Below are 14672 nucleotides of genomic sequence, written 5' to 3'. Positions count from 1 at the left end.
TATGTAGCGCCGGGCTCCTGAAGAGAATGTTTTTGTCAATTTAAATGTTCCTAAGACCATAGTTGGGTTTTAAGGTTAATTGTAGTAAATTATGGTCTCAGTATCAGTTTGGCTGGACTGTATTGTGTTCTGCCTGGCAATAAGTGTGGGTGTCACTTTTGACAGGCATTGGAACGCAGTCTGGTTGGACGCATTGGGTGCCAATCTTTCTCGAACCAATCAGTGGGTGCGTTGTCTCACTGTGTATTCTGGGAGAGGGTACTTAAATTGCTGAGGTCACATGATTTGAGGTTCCGGTCCAGAAGTATGTTCTGACTCCATGGTCCTGGTCCTCCTGACCAGCCCCCAGAGGCCCCCATGGCCTGGGGTGCGGATCCAACCGTTTTCGAGTCTCGGGGCTGGCTAGCCCGAGGCACAGTAACTGGAGGGAGGGTTCCAAGGTGGTCCGGTGCCATCTCAGTTTTGGAGAGGCCCAGCAACTGAAAACGCAACCAGGGGAGGACTCTTCAGAAGAGGGCCACGCACAAGGCTGGCTGCTCAGCAAGAGCCTGGAAGCTAAGCTGGAAACTACACCAGGTGAATCCACACTCGTACGGTATCGCTGGACTGGCTGCAAGATACTGAGAGTTCTCTAATTTCATCCTTCAGTTACAACCAAGTCTGTGGCAGAGACTTTGCTTTATCTGAATCACCTGTCGGTTGCTAAATTTTACCAAAAGGGGATTTATCCGATAGTTGTAATATTCAGCTGGGAAGGGCTATTCCCTGGGTTGCATAGAGAGAGGCATTCAAGTGTCAGCAGTTCCAAGAGTGCCTGAGTTTTCCTACCCATACCCTCTATTCCCTACTGAGAGACTGTGTTTTGTTCAACGTTTTGCAAATAAAAATCCCTAAAGTGGATCCAGTGTCAGTCTTTGCGGTTCATTGGGCCCTCTACCTCGGAAAACCCCTAGACGCACACGAGGTCAAGAAGGTAACAGTAAGGCCAAAAAATAATCGGGGGTCAGTGCTACACATATTTGCAAAAATGTTATTACATAATATCGAGTGAGCCCCTGTGCGTCAACATGTTTTGCTAATCCTCTTTTTCAGAAGACACAAAAGGGGAAAAGAAACAGGTTTCACTACATAAAAAGAGACATTATATATGAGTCAATTATATTGTGTTCAGAAATTAGACATTTAATAGTGGCAAATCATATATACAGACTTGAATATTTGCAAATGTTATTGTATTATTATACAGGATTTATATAGCATCAACAGTTTGCGCAGCACTATACAACATGAGGGCAGATAGTACTGTTCCATTACCATTTAATACAGGAGGAATCAAAGGGCCCTGCTCGTTAGAGCTTACAATCTCCGAATATTGCACACAACACAAATAGCGAGTTAGCCAAACTGTTTACCAGATGTATCGACCCTCAAAAATCTGAGTGGACAAGCAACGCCTTTATGACATTAATCACTAGGGATTCCTATGCTCATACATCACGATCTCCATAATGCCCATTCTACAAACAATTGCAGTGAATGTGCTCCCACCTGATGTTCAACAGTGTGTAGTCCTGAACGTCAGGAGGTAGAACATTCACTGCAATTGTTTGGAGAAGATGCTTTGTGGAGATGTATGTGATGTATGAGTGTGGGAAGTCTTAGTGATTATTGTGATAAAGACGCTGTTTGACCACTGAAAATTTAGAGGGTCAATACATTCAGTTTTTTTTGCATTCTCTATTGGGACTATTTGAATGGACACCTTCTTTATTATATTGATATTTTATTCTTGGAATTAATGTTTATTTCATATATGATTCATTCATGTTTACTGCTGCATTTATTTATGAAGTGGTATTTTCTAATTCGTGGTCAGAAAATTGTGTTAGCTGCTTTACACCATCTTACTAAGTCTGAGCGCAAGTATTACCACTTTGAAGATTTTAAATTTTTGTCATATCCTATGTTAGATAATTTTAGATTGATATCATCACTTGGTCTCTGGGCTATACAATGCAGACAGATTATGGCTAGTGGAAGGGGCCAGCAGGATGCTTTGTTAAAGTGGTTGTAAACCCTTACAAACCACTTTGACCTACAGGTAAGCCTAGATTAAGGCTTACCTGTAGGTCCAAGCAATATCTCCTAAACCTATACGGTTTAGGAGATATTTGCCTGAAGACAGGCACCGCTGTCTATGGTGCATGCGCCGTAGACAGCGGCGCGCAGGCGCACTGAACGCGGCAGTTCCAAAAATGGAGCTGCCGCATTTGTCGACTCCCGTGCGCATGCGCGGGAGTGACGTCATCGCGGCTTCGCCGAATGACAGCGGCGGAGCTGCGAGACGCCACAAGCAAGATGGATGCGGCGGACTACAGGGGACAGCACGACTTCGCTGGCTCCTGTGTCAGGTAAGTGACACATAATGGGCTACTAATGCGATGCATAGTAGTCCATTATGCTTTACCTTTGCAGGGAAAAAAAGAGGAAGTAAACTCATCAGGGTTTACTTCCTCTTTAAACTATCACAGCACCTATCCTCGGCCCTGATAAAAACAGTGGGCTGACTCTTTGGTGAAGTTTTGCAAATATCAAAACGCCTTGATGGGGGGATGTCAATAAGGAGGAGTAAAGCCCTTTACATACAATCAGAATATCATACAAAAAAATCAGATTTCAACGAGATCGTACGATAATCTGATCGTTAGTACACAGTTGTCACTCAAAATCTTCTGAAGGGACAAACAAAAATTTAATCAGTACACTTTTCGTCTGAAAATACAATACAAATGCACTACAACACATTACATCACTTCTGAATTTTTAGTCTGTCATACAAAAATTTTCGTACTTTGGTAACCTATTCTTTTCGATATAGAGATCTAAAGAAACACAGACGATCATTCATCTAATAATCTCATTGTGTATACTAGGCTTAAGTGTTCCTAGGCAAGCTGCATTTGCATGCTTTTCATTCTTGGCAAGGCCAGAATGTGATGATGTGCCTCCATAAGTGACAAAACTAAAATCCAAAAAAAAGAAAAGAGTGGGCCAGGGGTAGTCAATCTGGGGAGGAAAGAGGGAGAGATGACTGTGAGTGTTCTCCATCCAAGCCGGGTAGCTGAATCTGACTTGCTGCTGCCTCTAATACACACTATGACTAAGCAGTTTCAGTAAAGGTGAGGAGCCTGAACAACTGTACAAGACTTAAGGTAAAAATAGAATTAAAATTTAAACTGTTCATTTTGTTGTAGGTTCAAGAGAATGTAGAAATTGAAGTGCCTCATGAGCAAAAAGTTCCAATACCGGTTCCTACTCCATCGCCACGTGTTTCCACAGTGACTTCCAAACCTACTGAAGATGAAGTAAATACATTTACATAGACTTTTATATTAGATATGGGATCTTCCACATCTTATACCCTTCACATCTTCTCTTTATTTATTACAGGATCCTAACTATGAAGCACCTCCAATGGTCCCTCCCAAATTGCCAATGATGATGGTTCCTGTGCCCCCTCCAGATGAATCAGGCTCTGAGGAAGAGACGTATGAAGACATTATTATCCCCCCACCTATCACAGAAGATGAGTATGAAGCCATTCCAGATCCTCCACCAAGGGAGCAGGAAGAAGAGGATGGTGATGATTATGAATGTATCCTGGATGAACCAGTTAACCAAAAACAGGACGAGCTTTATGAAGAATTACCAAAAGATAGTGAGTAGAATGAGAACATTCAAAAATAATAAGAAGAAGTGAAATAAAAACCTAAATGTTTTCTTGTCAAACATATTTTATTTATTAAGGTTTTCAAAGTAAATACAAAAACACAACATAAAAACCGATACAGCCAAATACAGTTCAAAATCATTTGGAATTGAATAAGTACAGTATATTATGTTTGTTTTATCAATTTGATAATATTGAGGGCTGTGATAGCTCCAAAACAGTACCTTTCAAGTTTGAAGCTAACCTGACTAATTTACTTTAATGTTTTCTCTGCCATCCACACTGGTACGTTTTTCCTGCATTGTTACCTTTAAATCCTATGGGACTCTTTACACCACTCCTTTATGGGTGCGGTACGTTTTAAAGTCCTACATGCTGCATCTTTGGTGCGGTTTTGAAAATCGCACCAAAAATGCAGCTCCCCTTTGAAATAAGTGGAAAACGCATCAAAATCAAGGCAAAATAGCTTTGCGTTTTTGGTGCATTTTCGAGTCACATGTCTATTTTTCACAGGTGCAGGCAACCTGAAAGCACACCAGAAACACACAGGAAATGCATCTGAAAATGCGCTTTTGCTACAGAGCAGTGTGAAAGGGTCCATGTCTACATTGGCTACATATTGTCACTACAAAATTTTAGAAGTACAGCCAAAGCTCGTTTGACTGTACTTCTGTGGATTACAGGAGTGCAGTTTGTTCTGTACTTCTGTGACCCATTATCAGAAGACAGCAGGCTTCAGCCCGATGTCAGCTGACGTCACAGGGCCGGTCCAGGCTGGGGAAAGATCCTGACCATATGGTCGGGATCCACCCAGGAACCTTGACTGGCACCCGACTCAGCCTCTCCCACCCTCTCCACAGCTTAGCGCTCCAGTGAGCGGGGGGGGGGGGCAGAACAGACAGTGGAGACTGACAATCACCAGCTATCTGCTCACGGAGCACTGAGAACGAAGCAATCAGCAGTGTTTGATCGCTTGGTTCTCAGCCTTAGAGCCGGCTGGGGACAGATGCAGCATCGCATCAATGCTGCATCCATCTAGGTAAATATGATTCTGAAAAAAACCCCACTTTCTATACTTCTTATTTAATGATTTGAAATTGACATCTATTTATATAAATTCCCTGATCAGCATAGTCATTGAAGGCCGCAGAACATGCCAATTAACAAGGTGAAAATCCAGCGGTTGCTAAGTTCTAGGCAGCAAGTGAGGCCCCTTTTAACCAGTTCCCGACCAGCGCATGCCGATGTACATCTCCCCATTCTGCCTAGCAACAAGTGAGGCTGATCTCTGCTCCATGTGATTGGAGCAGAGATAAGTGTTCACTAATACAAAGCCCAGCCTCCCACAGTTAGTAACACGCCCCTATATACCTATATAACCAATCCCCGGAAATGTAATTTCCTGCTTGTGTGATTGGCTCATTGATTTTCTCAGACAACTGTGCAAAGATGATAGTAACATTTTAGGTATCCCTGCAATAGGAATTTAATTTTGGATAACTACTTCTAAAGGGATGCAGATATTGCAACTTTCCTCATTAGAACACCGAAAGTGCATCAGGCAGTTATAATGAGTGCAGACCCTCCCTGCCAGGAATCAGCCTGGACTGGACTCAGTAAAACAAGCAGCTTTTTCTTCAGTAAAGAAAAAGGCAGACACCTGCTACATAGCCTGTGAAAATCTGTGCTATGTACATGGATCGCCCCAAGGGAACTTTCTTTGGAGACAAAAGTAGAGTTACACTTTAAGTCTCTGCCAACCCTGCTAATAATGATTATATCTACAGCTTATGGTACATTATATAAATAAGCCTGGTTGAAAGAGGCTGGCATATACACTAATATGTATAAAAGAGTGTCATTGTCACTCGATTCTTCCTAGAAGTGCATTTGCTTTTAGAGTTTTCTTCAAAGATGCATGTAAGCTCACAGCACTCAACAATAATTTTTATAAAGAAGCTTTATTTTCAAAATGAACACATTCTTTTTTTTCTGTTCTTAAACAGGCAACTCTGGATCCTCTGCTATTGCTCTGTATGATTATGAAGCAGGTAAGCTGAAATATGTATATTTTATTTTCCATTAAAATACCAATAGTGAGACAGTCTTATTGAAATAGAACTTGTCTGATGCAGTGGTACTGTGTGGCTGATTCATTAAAACTGGAGAAAAGAAATTGGGAACCAAAGTGTAGTTGCCAGTAGCAACAAACCAGGCAAACCAGCAACAAACCAGGCTTCATCCTAAATTTTATGGGAAAATTAAAGAATTCTTATTTATAAACTGTGAGCAATTACTGATGTTTTGTTCTCATATTCTATTGTCCCCTATGTATGGATCTGTCTAGTCTGTGTGCAGTCTTAGTGCTAAATAAATGCAGATACCTTATGAGATGTTAGAAATTCCACTGTAAAGTCAGGATTGGGATACACAGCCTGTGAAGATCTAGGAAGTTCTATTTGCTTAATGCAGCAGAGAGAGCTTTATAACTGGGCGGCAGACAGACATGTGACTTTGGCAGGTCATGTGACCAGGCTCTTCTCCTGGCTTTTTTCTTTTACTACCTTATTTAATTTAGTGGTGGTCCACAAACTTCAGAGTCCTGAATCTGGTGGCATGCTAAGCACATCCATAAAGTACATTGCTGTGCTTTATAAATGTGTTGTTTTATTTATTTCATAAATATATAGACTTCCCTTATTTTATTATGTTCAAGGCTAAAAAATAAAATTACTTTTAAACGTTTTTATTCTTGCAAACAATAAATATTGCATGTGCATGTTGCCTATTTTCAGCTAACAATTGGAGCAATTAGATTACCAGGCTAGCCTTAACTGTTTTGCCAAAGAAAAAAATTTCTGTTTACACAGCCCAGTAGCTGAAGCCCATATTGTATGCTGAATGAGCCAAAGGAGTGACCCAACCCTCCTTCTTCCCCTCTCTCCTCTCCCTGCTGTGTTGCCCCCTATACAGAGTTTAAATTACACATAGACACACAGATAAAAGAAGCTATTGTTGTGTTCCTACTTTAGAAATCTCATAATACCATGCAAAACTTGTGTCATTGTGACACTCTTTAGAGAATATATGTTCTCATTCACACAGGCGCTGAGACCTGTTGTCTGTGAATGGGTCATGTGTTGAGCGGCTTAAAGCGGACCTTCAGTAATTTTTTTTAACTTTCCATCTGTTAAATCTTCTGCCCTTGTATTAACTTTGGATAGTAAAACATTTTTTTTTTCTGCCAGTAAATACTGTATACAGCCCACTTCCTGTTTCTTGTCTGGTGATTAGCCTAGGCTTATGAAATCATGTACAGCTCTCTTGCCGCGTGCACACGACCGGACTTTTCGACGGACTAGGTCCGATGAAATGAATCCATTGGATAATACGATCGTGTATGGGCTCCAGCGGACTTTTTTTTCCCAAATGTCCGACGGACCTAGAAATAAATCATGTTTCAAATCTTTCCGACGGACTCGAGTCCGGTCGAAAAATCCATTCGTCTGTATGCTAGTCCAACCGACGAAAACCGATGCTAGGGCTGCTATTGGCTACTGGCTATGAACTTCCTTATTCTAGTCCGGTCATATGTCATCACATTCAAATCTGTCAGACTTTGGTGTGCTTGTGTATGGCCAAGACAGTTCATTCGGAAAGTCCATCAGAACTCCAACGAAAGTCCGTCGGGAAGACCGTCAGACCTAGTCCGTCGAAAAGTCTGGTCGGGTGTACGCGGCATCTCTATCACTCTCCTGAGAGTTTGCCAGGAAGGGAGGGGGGATGAGTCATACAAGGGCCAATGAGAACTGCAGGGCTGCAGAGCTGGAGGTGGGTTTTCTGTGTGTCTGTGTAAATCCAGGAAGTGAACAGGCAGCAGCTCCAGCTGCCCACAGTTAAAATCGATGCAGCCAGATTCAGAGGAGGGAGATTTTGCAGCATATTTGGCAAGTACAGAATGGCAGTACATATAAAATAATATGCAAAGTGGTTGGAGGGAAGCTTCAGAATGGAAAAGCTGTTTTTATTACAAATTATGTGAGCAGACTGCAGTTCCTCTTTAAGGCACCAGGTGCTACATGCAGGCAACACTTTTTAAGCCTATGGGGATGCAGCAGCTGCACAGAAACAGCCACTTGTCCCAATCTGACAATGTGGATGAGTGGTCCTGATTGTACACAGTGTACACAGCTGTCAAATGGATTTCGATGGGATGTCTGCACCCAGCACTTGGTGGCTCAGGCCTCTTCAATGCATGGCCCATTCACAGACGATGGGTCTCAGAGCCTGAGGCCTAAAGGTGTACTTGTGAAATATAGATTTTATTAAAAAAAAAAAAAAAAAATCTATACAGCACAAGTTTACCAACTTTTAAAAGTAATCAAAAAATAAAAGAAACCTCAAACCATTAGAGGTGCCGTTTAAATAAACAGCATAGCAGCCAGATGGTGAGAGAAGGTTTAGTGTAAACAAATGATTATGATTTATTCCTAGTATTATAAACAAGGTCAGTGAGTGAGTCCCTCTTTTGGTCATGAAAGCAGAACTTAGTTTCATATACACAAAGAGTAACACAGTATACCAACTATTTACCAAAGATACAAATATATTATACTTTAAAAACAATAATTGCTCTGTTTTTTTTGCCACCCTTTTCAGACTATTTTTAGTGTACTTAAGTGATGCTGCTATACAGAGTAGAATCAAATGTACAGAGGGTTAAGGTAATGAATTTAAAGGCCAAATCCATATTTGGATAAAGCGAAGGAAGGTTTAGAACCTTTGGCAAGTTTGTTTTACCATTTGTGTCCACGCTGGGAAGATTTCCCTTCTCTTCTTCTTCTGATGGCACAATCCTAATTTACTGTGGGTGGCGCTTATCATTGGAACAGAAATTGAAGGGAAATCTGCCTACGGAAACAAAGACAGCAATAAATACATGACAAATGTTCTTACACTTCACTTGCTCTTCTAAATATGCATTTATACCTATATATCCCCATTGGAAGGATTTCCACTCACTTACTGCTCTGGTAAAACAACATGAGGTTAGTAGAAATTTCACACAGCATTTAATTACTATTAGGCCTCGTTCACACAGGCCCTTGTGTAAACATGGCTCTCGCATGGGTGTACAGCTAAGTACGCCCATCCGAGGGCCGTACTTGCCTACATGGGTATGCACAGGTGTTCTGTGCATCCTCGTGCAGACAGTCCCATTCATGTCATTTGGGAGGTAGTGGCTGCACAGACACAGCTGTTGCTCTCAATTTGACAGTCATAAGCCCCGAGGCCCCAGCCCCAGGTTTGACAACAATAGGCAGTGACAGCTACTCTTTATGGAAAGATCTGGGGTCTATTAGACCCCAGATGTCTCCTCTGCCCTTAAAGGCATCTGATCACACCAAGATTGGTGTGAACAGATGCTTTCACAATTTAAAAATGGCACTCTTTACATACGAGGAAACTGGAAGTAACAAAATACTAGTCGCTTCACTTTTGCTTTACCGTAGAGCTGATCAGGACCACCTGGTCCTCAAACAGCTTGCTGGTAAGCCAGTGAAACCGTTGGCTTCATTCTAGGCTTGCCAGTGGAACGGTAGAGGCCAGAAAAGCACCGGCGGGTGGCGAGATGGGAGGACCCCTCCTGCTGCCTGTAAAACCAATCCTGATGCTAATTAGCCACTAGGGTAGATCATCAAAGCAGCCTTCGGCTGAAAAAAAAAAATACCGGGATGATTACCAGGCATTATCCCAGCATAATACTTAAAACTGCCGACACACATGTATGTTATAAGTAAATGTATAAATCTCATGCTTGTTGCTGATTGCAGAGCTCTAAAGCCCCATACACACTATCAGTTTTTCTGCTGCGTTTTTCCTTCAGGTTTACCAAAACCATGTAGTGCAAGGGCCTGCCTGATTGCATACAAATTGAAACTCCTAAGGTTTGACCTCATATTATATGGTTTTGGTAAATCTGAAGGAAAAACTCATCAGAAAAACTGATAGTGTGTATGGGGCTTTACTCTGACTTGGCAAGGCATATGTCAGAACTCTCCAGAGAGACCACTGCTTGTACACAAAAGTTGTACCGAAAGTTTAGTGGGGCTTTAAATAAAGTTCTGACCAATATTTTATTCAAGCTGAATTTTATCTTCAGGAGTAAAATGTACTGGAAATGACAATTTTGGGACAAAAAAACAAACAAACAATATGTACTGTATCTTTATAATGTGTGCATCTACATCTTCCTGTTTTGTAATTCACAGGTGGTGATGATGAGATCTCATTTGAACCTCAGGATATCATCACAGACATTGAAATGATAGATGAGGGTTGGTGGACTGGATCCTGCAATGGGCGGCGAGGGCTCTTTCCTGCTACATATGTGGAGCTTATGCAGTGATAACCCAACCTTACAATTATACACAGCGTTCAGATTTCTGATGTCATGCTTCTTGAAAACATTTTATTCCAGTTGTGTTTTGTAACTTGAAAGTCTTTTAGGACAGTAATATAAGTAAGGTGAAAAATTCATAACTGTTGTTCAAACCCAACTCCAGCAAGGATTTTTTTGTTTCGTTTTGGACATAGTGGGGAAGGGATCGATGGGAAATGGTAGTTTTTTTCCAATCTAATGGGGAACTGTTCAACTCTCTCTTATTAAATTGGTTGTTACCTTAAACATGTAATTTACTGGCAGTCCCTCTATTATATCTAGGCATAACACACAGTAAGTGTTTTATTAAAAGAAAGCTTGTAAATACGTTTTTACAGCTATATTCAGGCCTGTCACATGACTCTCAATTGGTCTCCTACTCCAATCCAGGTCTACAGGGGAGGTCACGTGACTGCTCAGCCCCTCCCACTGTAGCCCTGGATCGGAGTAGGAGACCGGCCAGGAGTCATGTGACCGGCCTGAATATAGCTGTAAAAATGTATTTACAAGCTTCATTTTAATAAAACATTTACCCTGTGTGTTATGCCTAGAGGGGCTGCCAGTGACAATTTGTAATCTTTTATTTTTTACTAATCGCAGCAAGGGGGGGGGGGCAGAGACAGGTACAAAGACACATGGAGCTTACAGGCAGAGATGTAGGGGGTGAGGGGGACAGAGGGAGCTGTGGATGATGGAGAGATGCAAACTAACCACTGTAGTCAGGGCTCAGCAGCCATGATTATCCTGATCAGTACACAGAGAAGGACACAGGAACTGACAGGTTTAGACAGTTTTTTTTTTACAGCTTAGAGAGGGGCAGATTAGACAGCACAAGCACAGGAACAGAAGCTCTTTTTTTGTTTGATTTGCTAAAACTGGAGAGTGCAAAATCTGGTGAAGCTATGCATAGAAACGAATCAACTTCTAACTTTAGCTCATTCAATAAAGCTTGGACAAAACAACCTGGAAGCTGACTTTTTTTTGATTTTGCACTCTCCGGGTTTTGTAAATCAACCCCAGAGTCTGTCTCTTTTTGCCCCATAGACTAGTAGTCCTCAATCACTGTACACTATCAAGCTACAACCTCCCCGCTGCTGGGCTGTGTCTTTCTTAAAGTGACAGGCAAAATGACAGCTCAGCCAAACCATCAATAGTTGGCTGTCAATTATTTCCAAACCAGCGATCTGACTCAGGCATCCTACTATTGTGACACTTGGTCATTTTTGTTTCATAATTCAGTAAAGAAAAATCAACATGGTTGTGGTTAGTTTTGTGTTGTTAAGAACTTTTTAGAAATTGGAACTGGGTAAAGGTTAGTAGGCTGTTCGTAGAGGACTGGTGATAGATGCATACATGGGGCTACTGAGATTCTGATGGATGAACAATAAAAGATTTTACTCTGAGGGGCTGCTGATGAATGTAAGGGGGCTGGAAATTAGGAAGACATGCAGTTGAATATAAGGGAGTTTCACATGGTGGGGTCCACTGATGGATGAATATGAGAACAACTATTGAGACCGCATATCAGAGGGTGTCTTTTGGTGTCTACTTAAATAACAGTAACTCATATTTTCAACTGATTACTCCCTTTTTATTACATTTTAAATACATATTTACTATTCCCATACTTTTATTGTATGAGTGTTTGTTTAGACTGAGGGGTGTTAGGGCATGGCAGGTTTCAAAGTATTTACCAGGCCCTATGATTAAGAACCATTGCCATAGACAACCACTTAATTTATTCACCGTTCACCGGCTCGGACAGGAAGCAAGGTGAAATCTCTCCGAAAGGATCAAGGACAATAATAAATACCTTATTCTTTTCAAACTGATCAAAGAACAAAAAGTCATGGCTGGAGTTGAGTTTTTACATGTACAATTTCTACACTTGCAACAAAGTTTATATGATTATTTTTATCCACAATGCAACCTTCAATAATTATTCTGCATTAAACTTATGAAAAACTTTTTAAGACTTTTATATCAATTTTATGTGAAATTGATCAATATTTAGCAACTGACCTGATAATTTAATCATATCATAACCTAACAAGCATACCATAGTTACATAGTTAGTCTAATTGGATAAAGACACAAGTCCATCTAGTTCAACCAATAAAAGGGAAAAATAATCATACAATCCCATGTACACAATCCTATACTCACAGTTGATCCAGAGGAAGGCAAAAAACCCAGCAAAGCATGAACCAATTTGCTCCAGCAGGGGGAAGAATACCTTCCTGATCCCCAGAGAGGCAATCGGATATTCCCTGTATCAACTTTACCTATAAATGTTAGTATCCAGTTATATTATGTACATTTAGGAAAGAATCCAGGCCTTTTTTTAAAGCAATCTACTGAGCTGGACAGAAGCAGCTCTTGAGGGAGTCTATTCAACATTTTCACAGCTCTTAGTATGAAGAAACCTTTCCGTATTTGAAGATTAAACTGATTGTTAAACCACTATCTCATCTTTATATCATCCCTTATCTGTTAGATAAAAAGCGACATCCTAGTGCCTGTTCTTTACAAACAAATAAAGATTTCTACCTGTTTTAACAATATCTTCCAGCAATAAGATGACTCCAGGCTCTCAGCTCTCCCCGTCTGATATCTGCAGTGGGCGGGCCGAAATTCCCCTGCTGACGTCAGCCAGAGAGCCTGGAGTCATGTGATCACTGGAAGACACTGCTAACAGGTAGAAATATATTTTTTTGTTTTGTTATATCATTTATTTATTTATTTTTTGTTTTGTTTTGTTATAAAGCACAGGCAATAGGATACAGCTTTTTATCTGACAGAACAGATGATATACAGATCACCTAGTTTTAAAGCAGGAGGGACAGGAGCAGATCAGCGATAGTGAGAGATGACAGGCAGGGAGGGGAGGAGGAGGACAGAGGGAGACACAGTAGAGCTGCAGATAGCAGCATATGATGGAGGTACGTACACTGACAACGGTGTCAGGGCTCAACAGCCCTGATACATTGTGGTCAGCATTCAGGGGGGAGGGTAGAAACTGGCAGGTAATAGAGGGGGCCAAAATACACAGCACAAGTACTGTGCTGTATAACATACATTAAAGCAGGGGTAGGGAACCTCGGCTCTCCAGGTGTTTTAAAACTACAAGTCCCATGAGACATTGCAAGACCCTACCAATCACAGGCATGACTCCTAGAGGCAGAGGCATGATGGGATTTGTAGTTTCAAAACAGCTGGAGAGCCAAGGTTCCCTTCCCCTGCATTAAAGGAACAAGATCTTTATTTTTTATTTTTGGGTTAACAAACAATTTAAACTCTTTCCTCCAGACATAAAGATTGGCCCCTTGTCCACTGTGATGACCTTAGGCCTCATGTAAACTGTTGCTGGTAAACAAATGTTTAGGAGCAGTTGGTCATTTTTTTTCAAAGGACAAGGAGAGAGGTGCCTCTAAGAATAGACGTTTGTAAACACTTTAATTAGCATACAGTTTATGCACTCACATTTGGAAGAAGTATCATGAGCATATCAGTCCCAATAAGTCTAGGTGCAACTCCTGCTAACTGCTTCCTTTGTCCGTGTTGCTCCAGCGCTGTCTCAGAGAGTGTCACTCCATTGCAGATGGATGCCAGCTATTGTGGAGGAACTTGAGGGTCAGAATGGAACTCAGGCAGGGTAGGGTAGCAGAGAGATGGCATCACCAATAGTGGACGCGTTTCATAAGCATGCGCGCTACGGTCATAAGGCAAGCTGCACTCCTTTCTCAACAGACATGGAGGAGGGGACAGCATAGGCTCATTATAAAGGGGATGGACCCGGGAGGAGAGGAGAATGATTATCAGAGAACGGGCCATACTGATTAAAAACATGCCAACATGTAGTGAGAGACAACACACACATGCAAATGCAAATATAAACTATTGAGAGACGCTGAGATAAGATATTTAAAAAACTTGTTAAATATATCAACTAGATAAGCTATGAAAAGGTAATAGGCATATTATATAAGAGAAGAGATCAATCATAAGAAATTGATTATTTAATCATAATTGATCCTAAAAAAATGTTGTTATTACATAAAAAACATATATCTAAACATATTAAACATATAAAAACTATATATAAAATATGCCAATTAATATACATACATTTATAGCAACAATAAAAATAAGTATCTGTAAAACCCATATATATCAATATTCAATAAATATTAATTAAACGATTTTATGATAAATTTATAAATTGTGTTAAGAAATTAAATGTAAGGGGAATAAAAAATAATAATGTCAAAATCAAGTGGACAAATATTTTTTTTTTTAAATATAAAAATAATAATAATAAAAATAAGGTAAATTGGATTAAAATTAAAACAATTAAGGAGCAATCACTAACTATTACAAATCAGTCTCAAAGGGTAAAGGATAATAAATAATAAATGACAAGACATTAAGGCAGGTGACTGAGGCCCGATGATCATACGCATATTTATATAGTAGTGGGAAGAGGGATAATACGAAGGT

General features: G+C 40.6%; 1 protein-coding gene across 1 annotated transcript in view; it reads left to right on the top strand.

Moving 5' to 3' along the window:
- The window catches only part of LOC143962108 (src substrate cortactin-like), a 114321-nt gene extending 102181 nt beyond the window's left edge, over window positions 1–12140 (top strand). Inside the window, exons 15-18 of the mRNA XM_077471434.1 lie at window positions 3255–3365; window positions 3451–3718; window positions 5737–5781; window positions 10003–12140. Of these exons, the coding sequence (XP_077327560.1) occupies window positions 3255–3365; window positions 3451–3718; window positions 5737–5781; window positions 10003–10139 (561 nt within the window). The 3' untranslated portion in view covers window positions 10140–12140. The remainder of the gene's footprint in view (window positions 1–3254; window positions 3366–3450; window positions 3719–5736; window positions 5782–10002) is intronic.
- Window positions 12141–14672: the final 2532 nt, after the last annotated feature.

This window comes from Lithobates pipiens, unplaced genomic scaffold, assembly GCF_037356315.1.
Source record: "Lithobates pipiens isolate NorthernLeopardFrog02 unplaced genomic scaffold, aLitPip1_a1.2 Scaffold_8, whole genome shotgun sequence".
NCBI lineage: Eukaryota > Metazoa > Chordata > Amphibia > Anura > Ranidae > Lithobates > Lithobates pipiens.
Note: the sequence above shows the minus strand (reverse complement) of the source record. Positions and strands in the feature narration are given on the sequence as shown.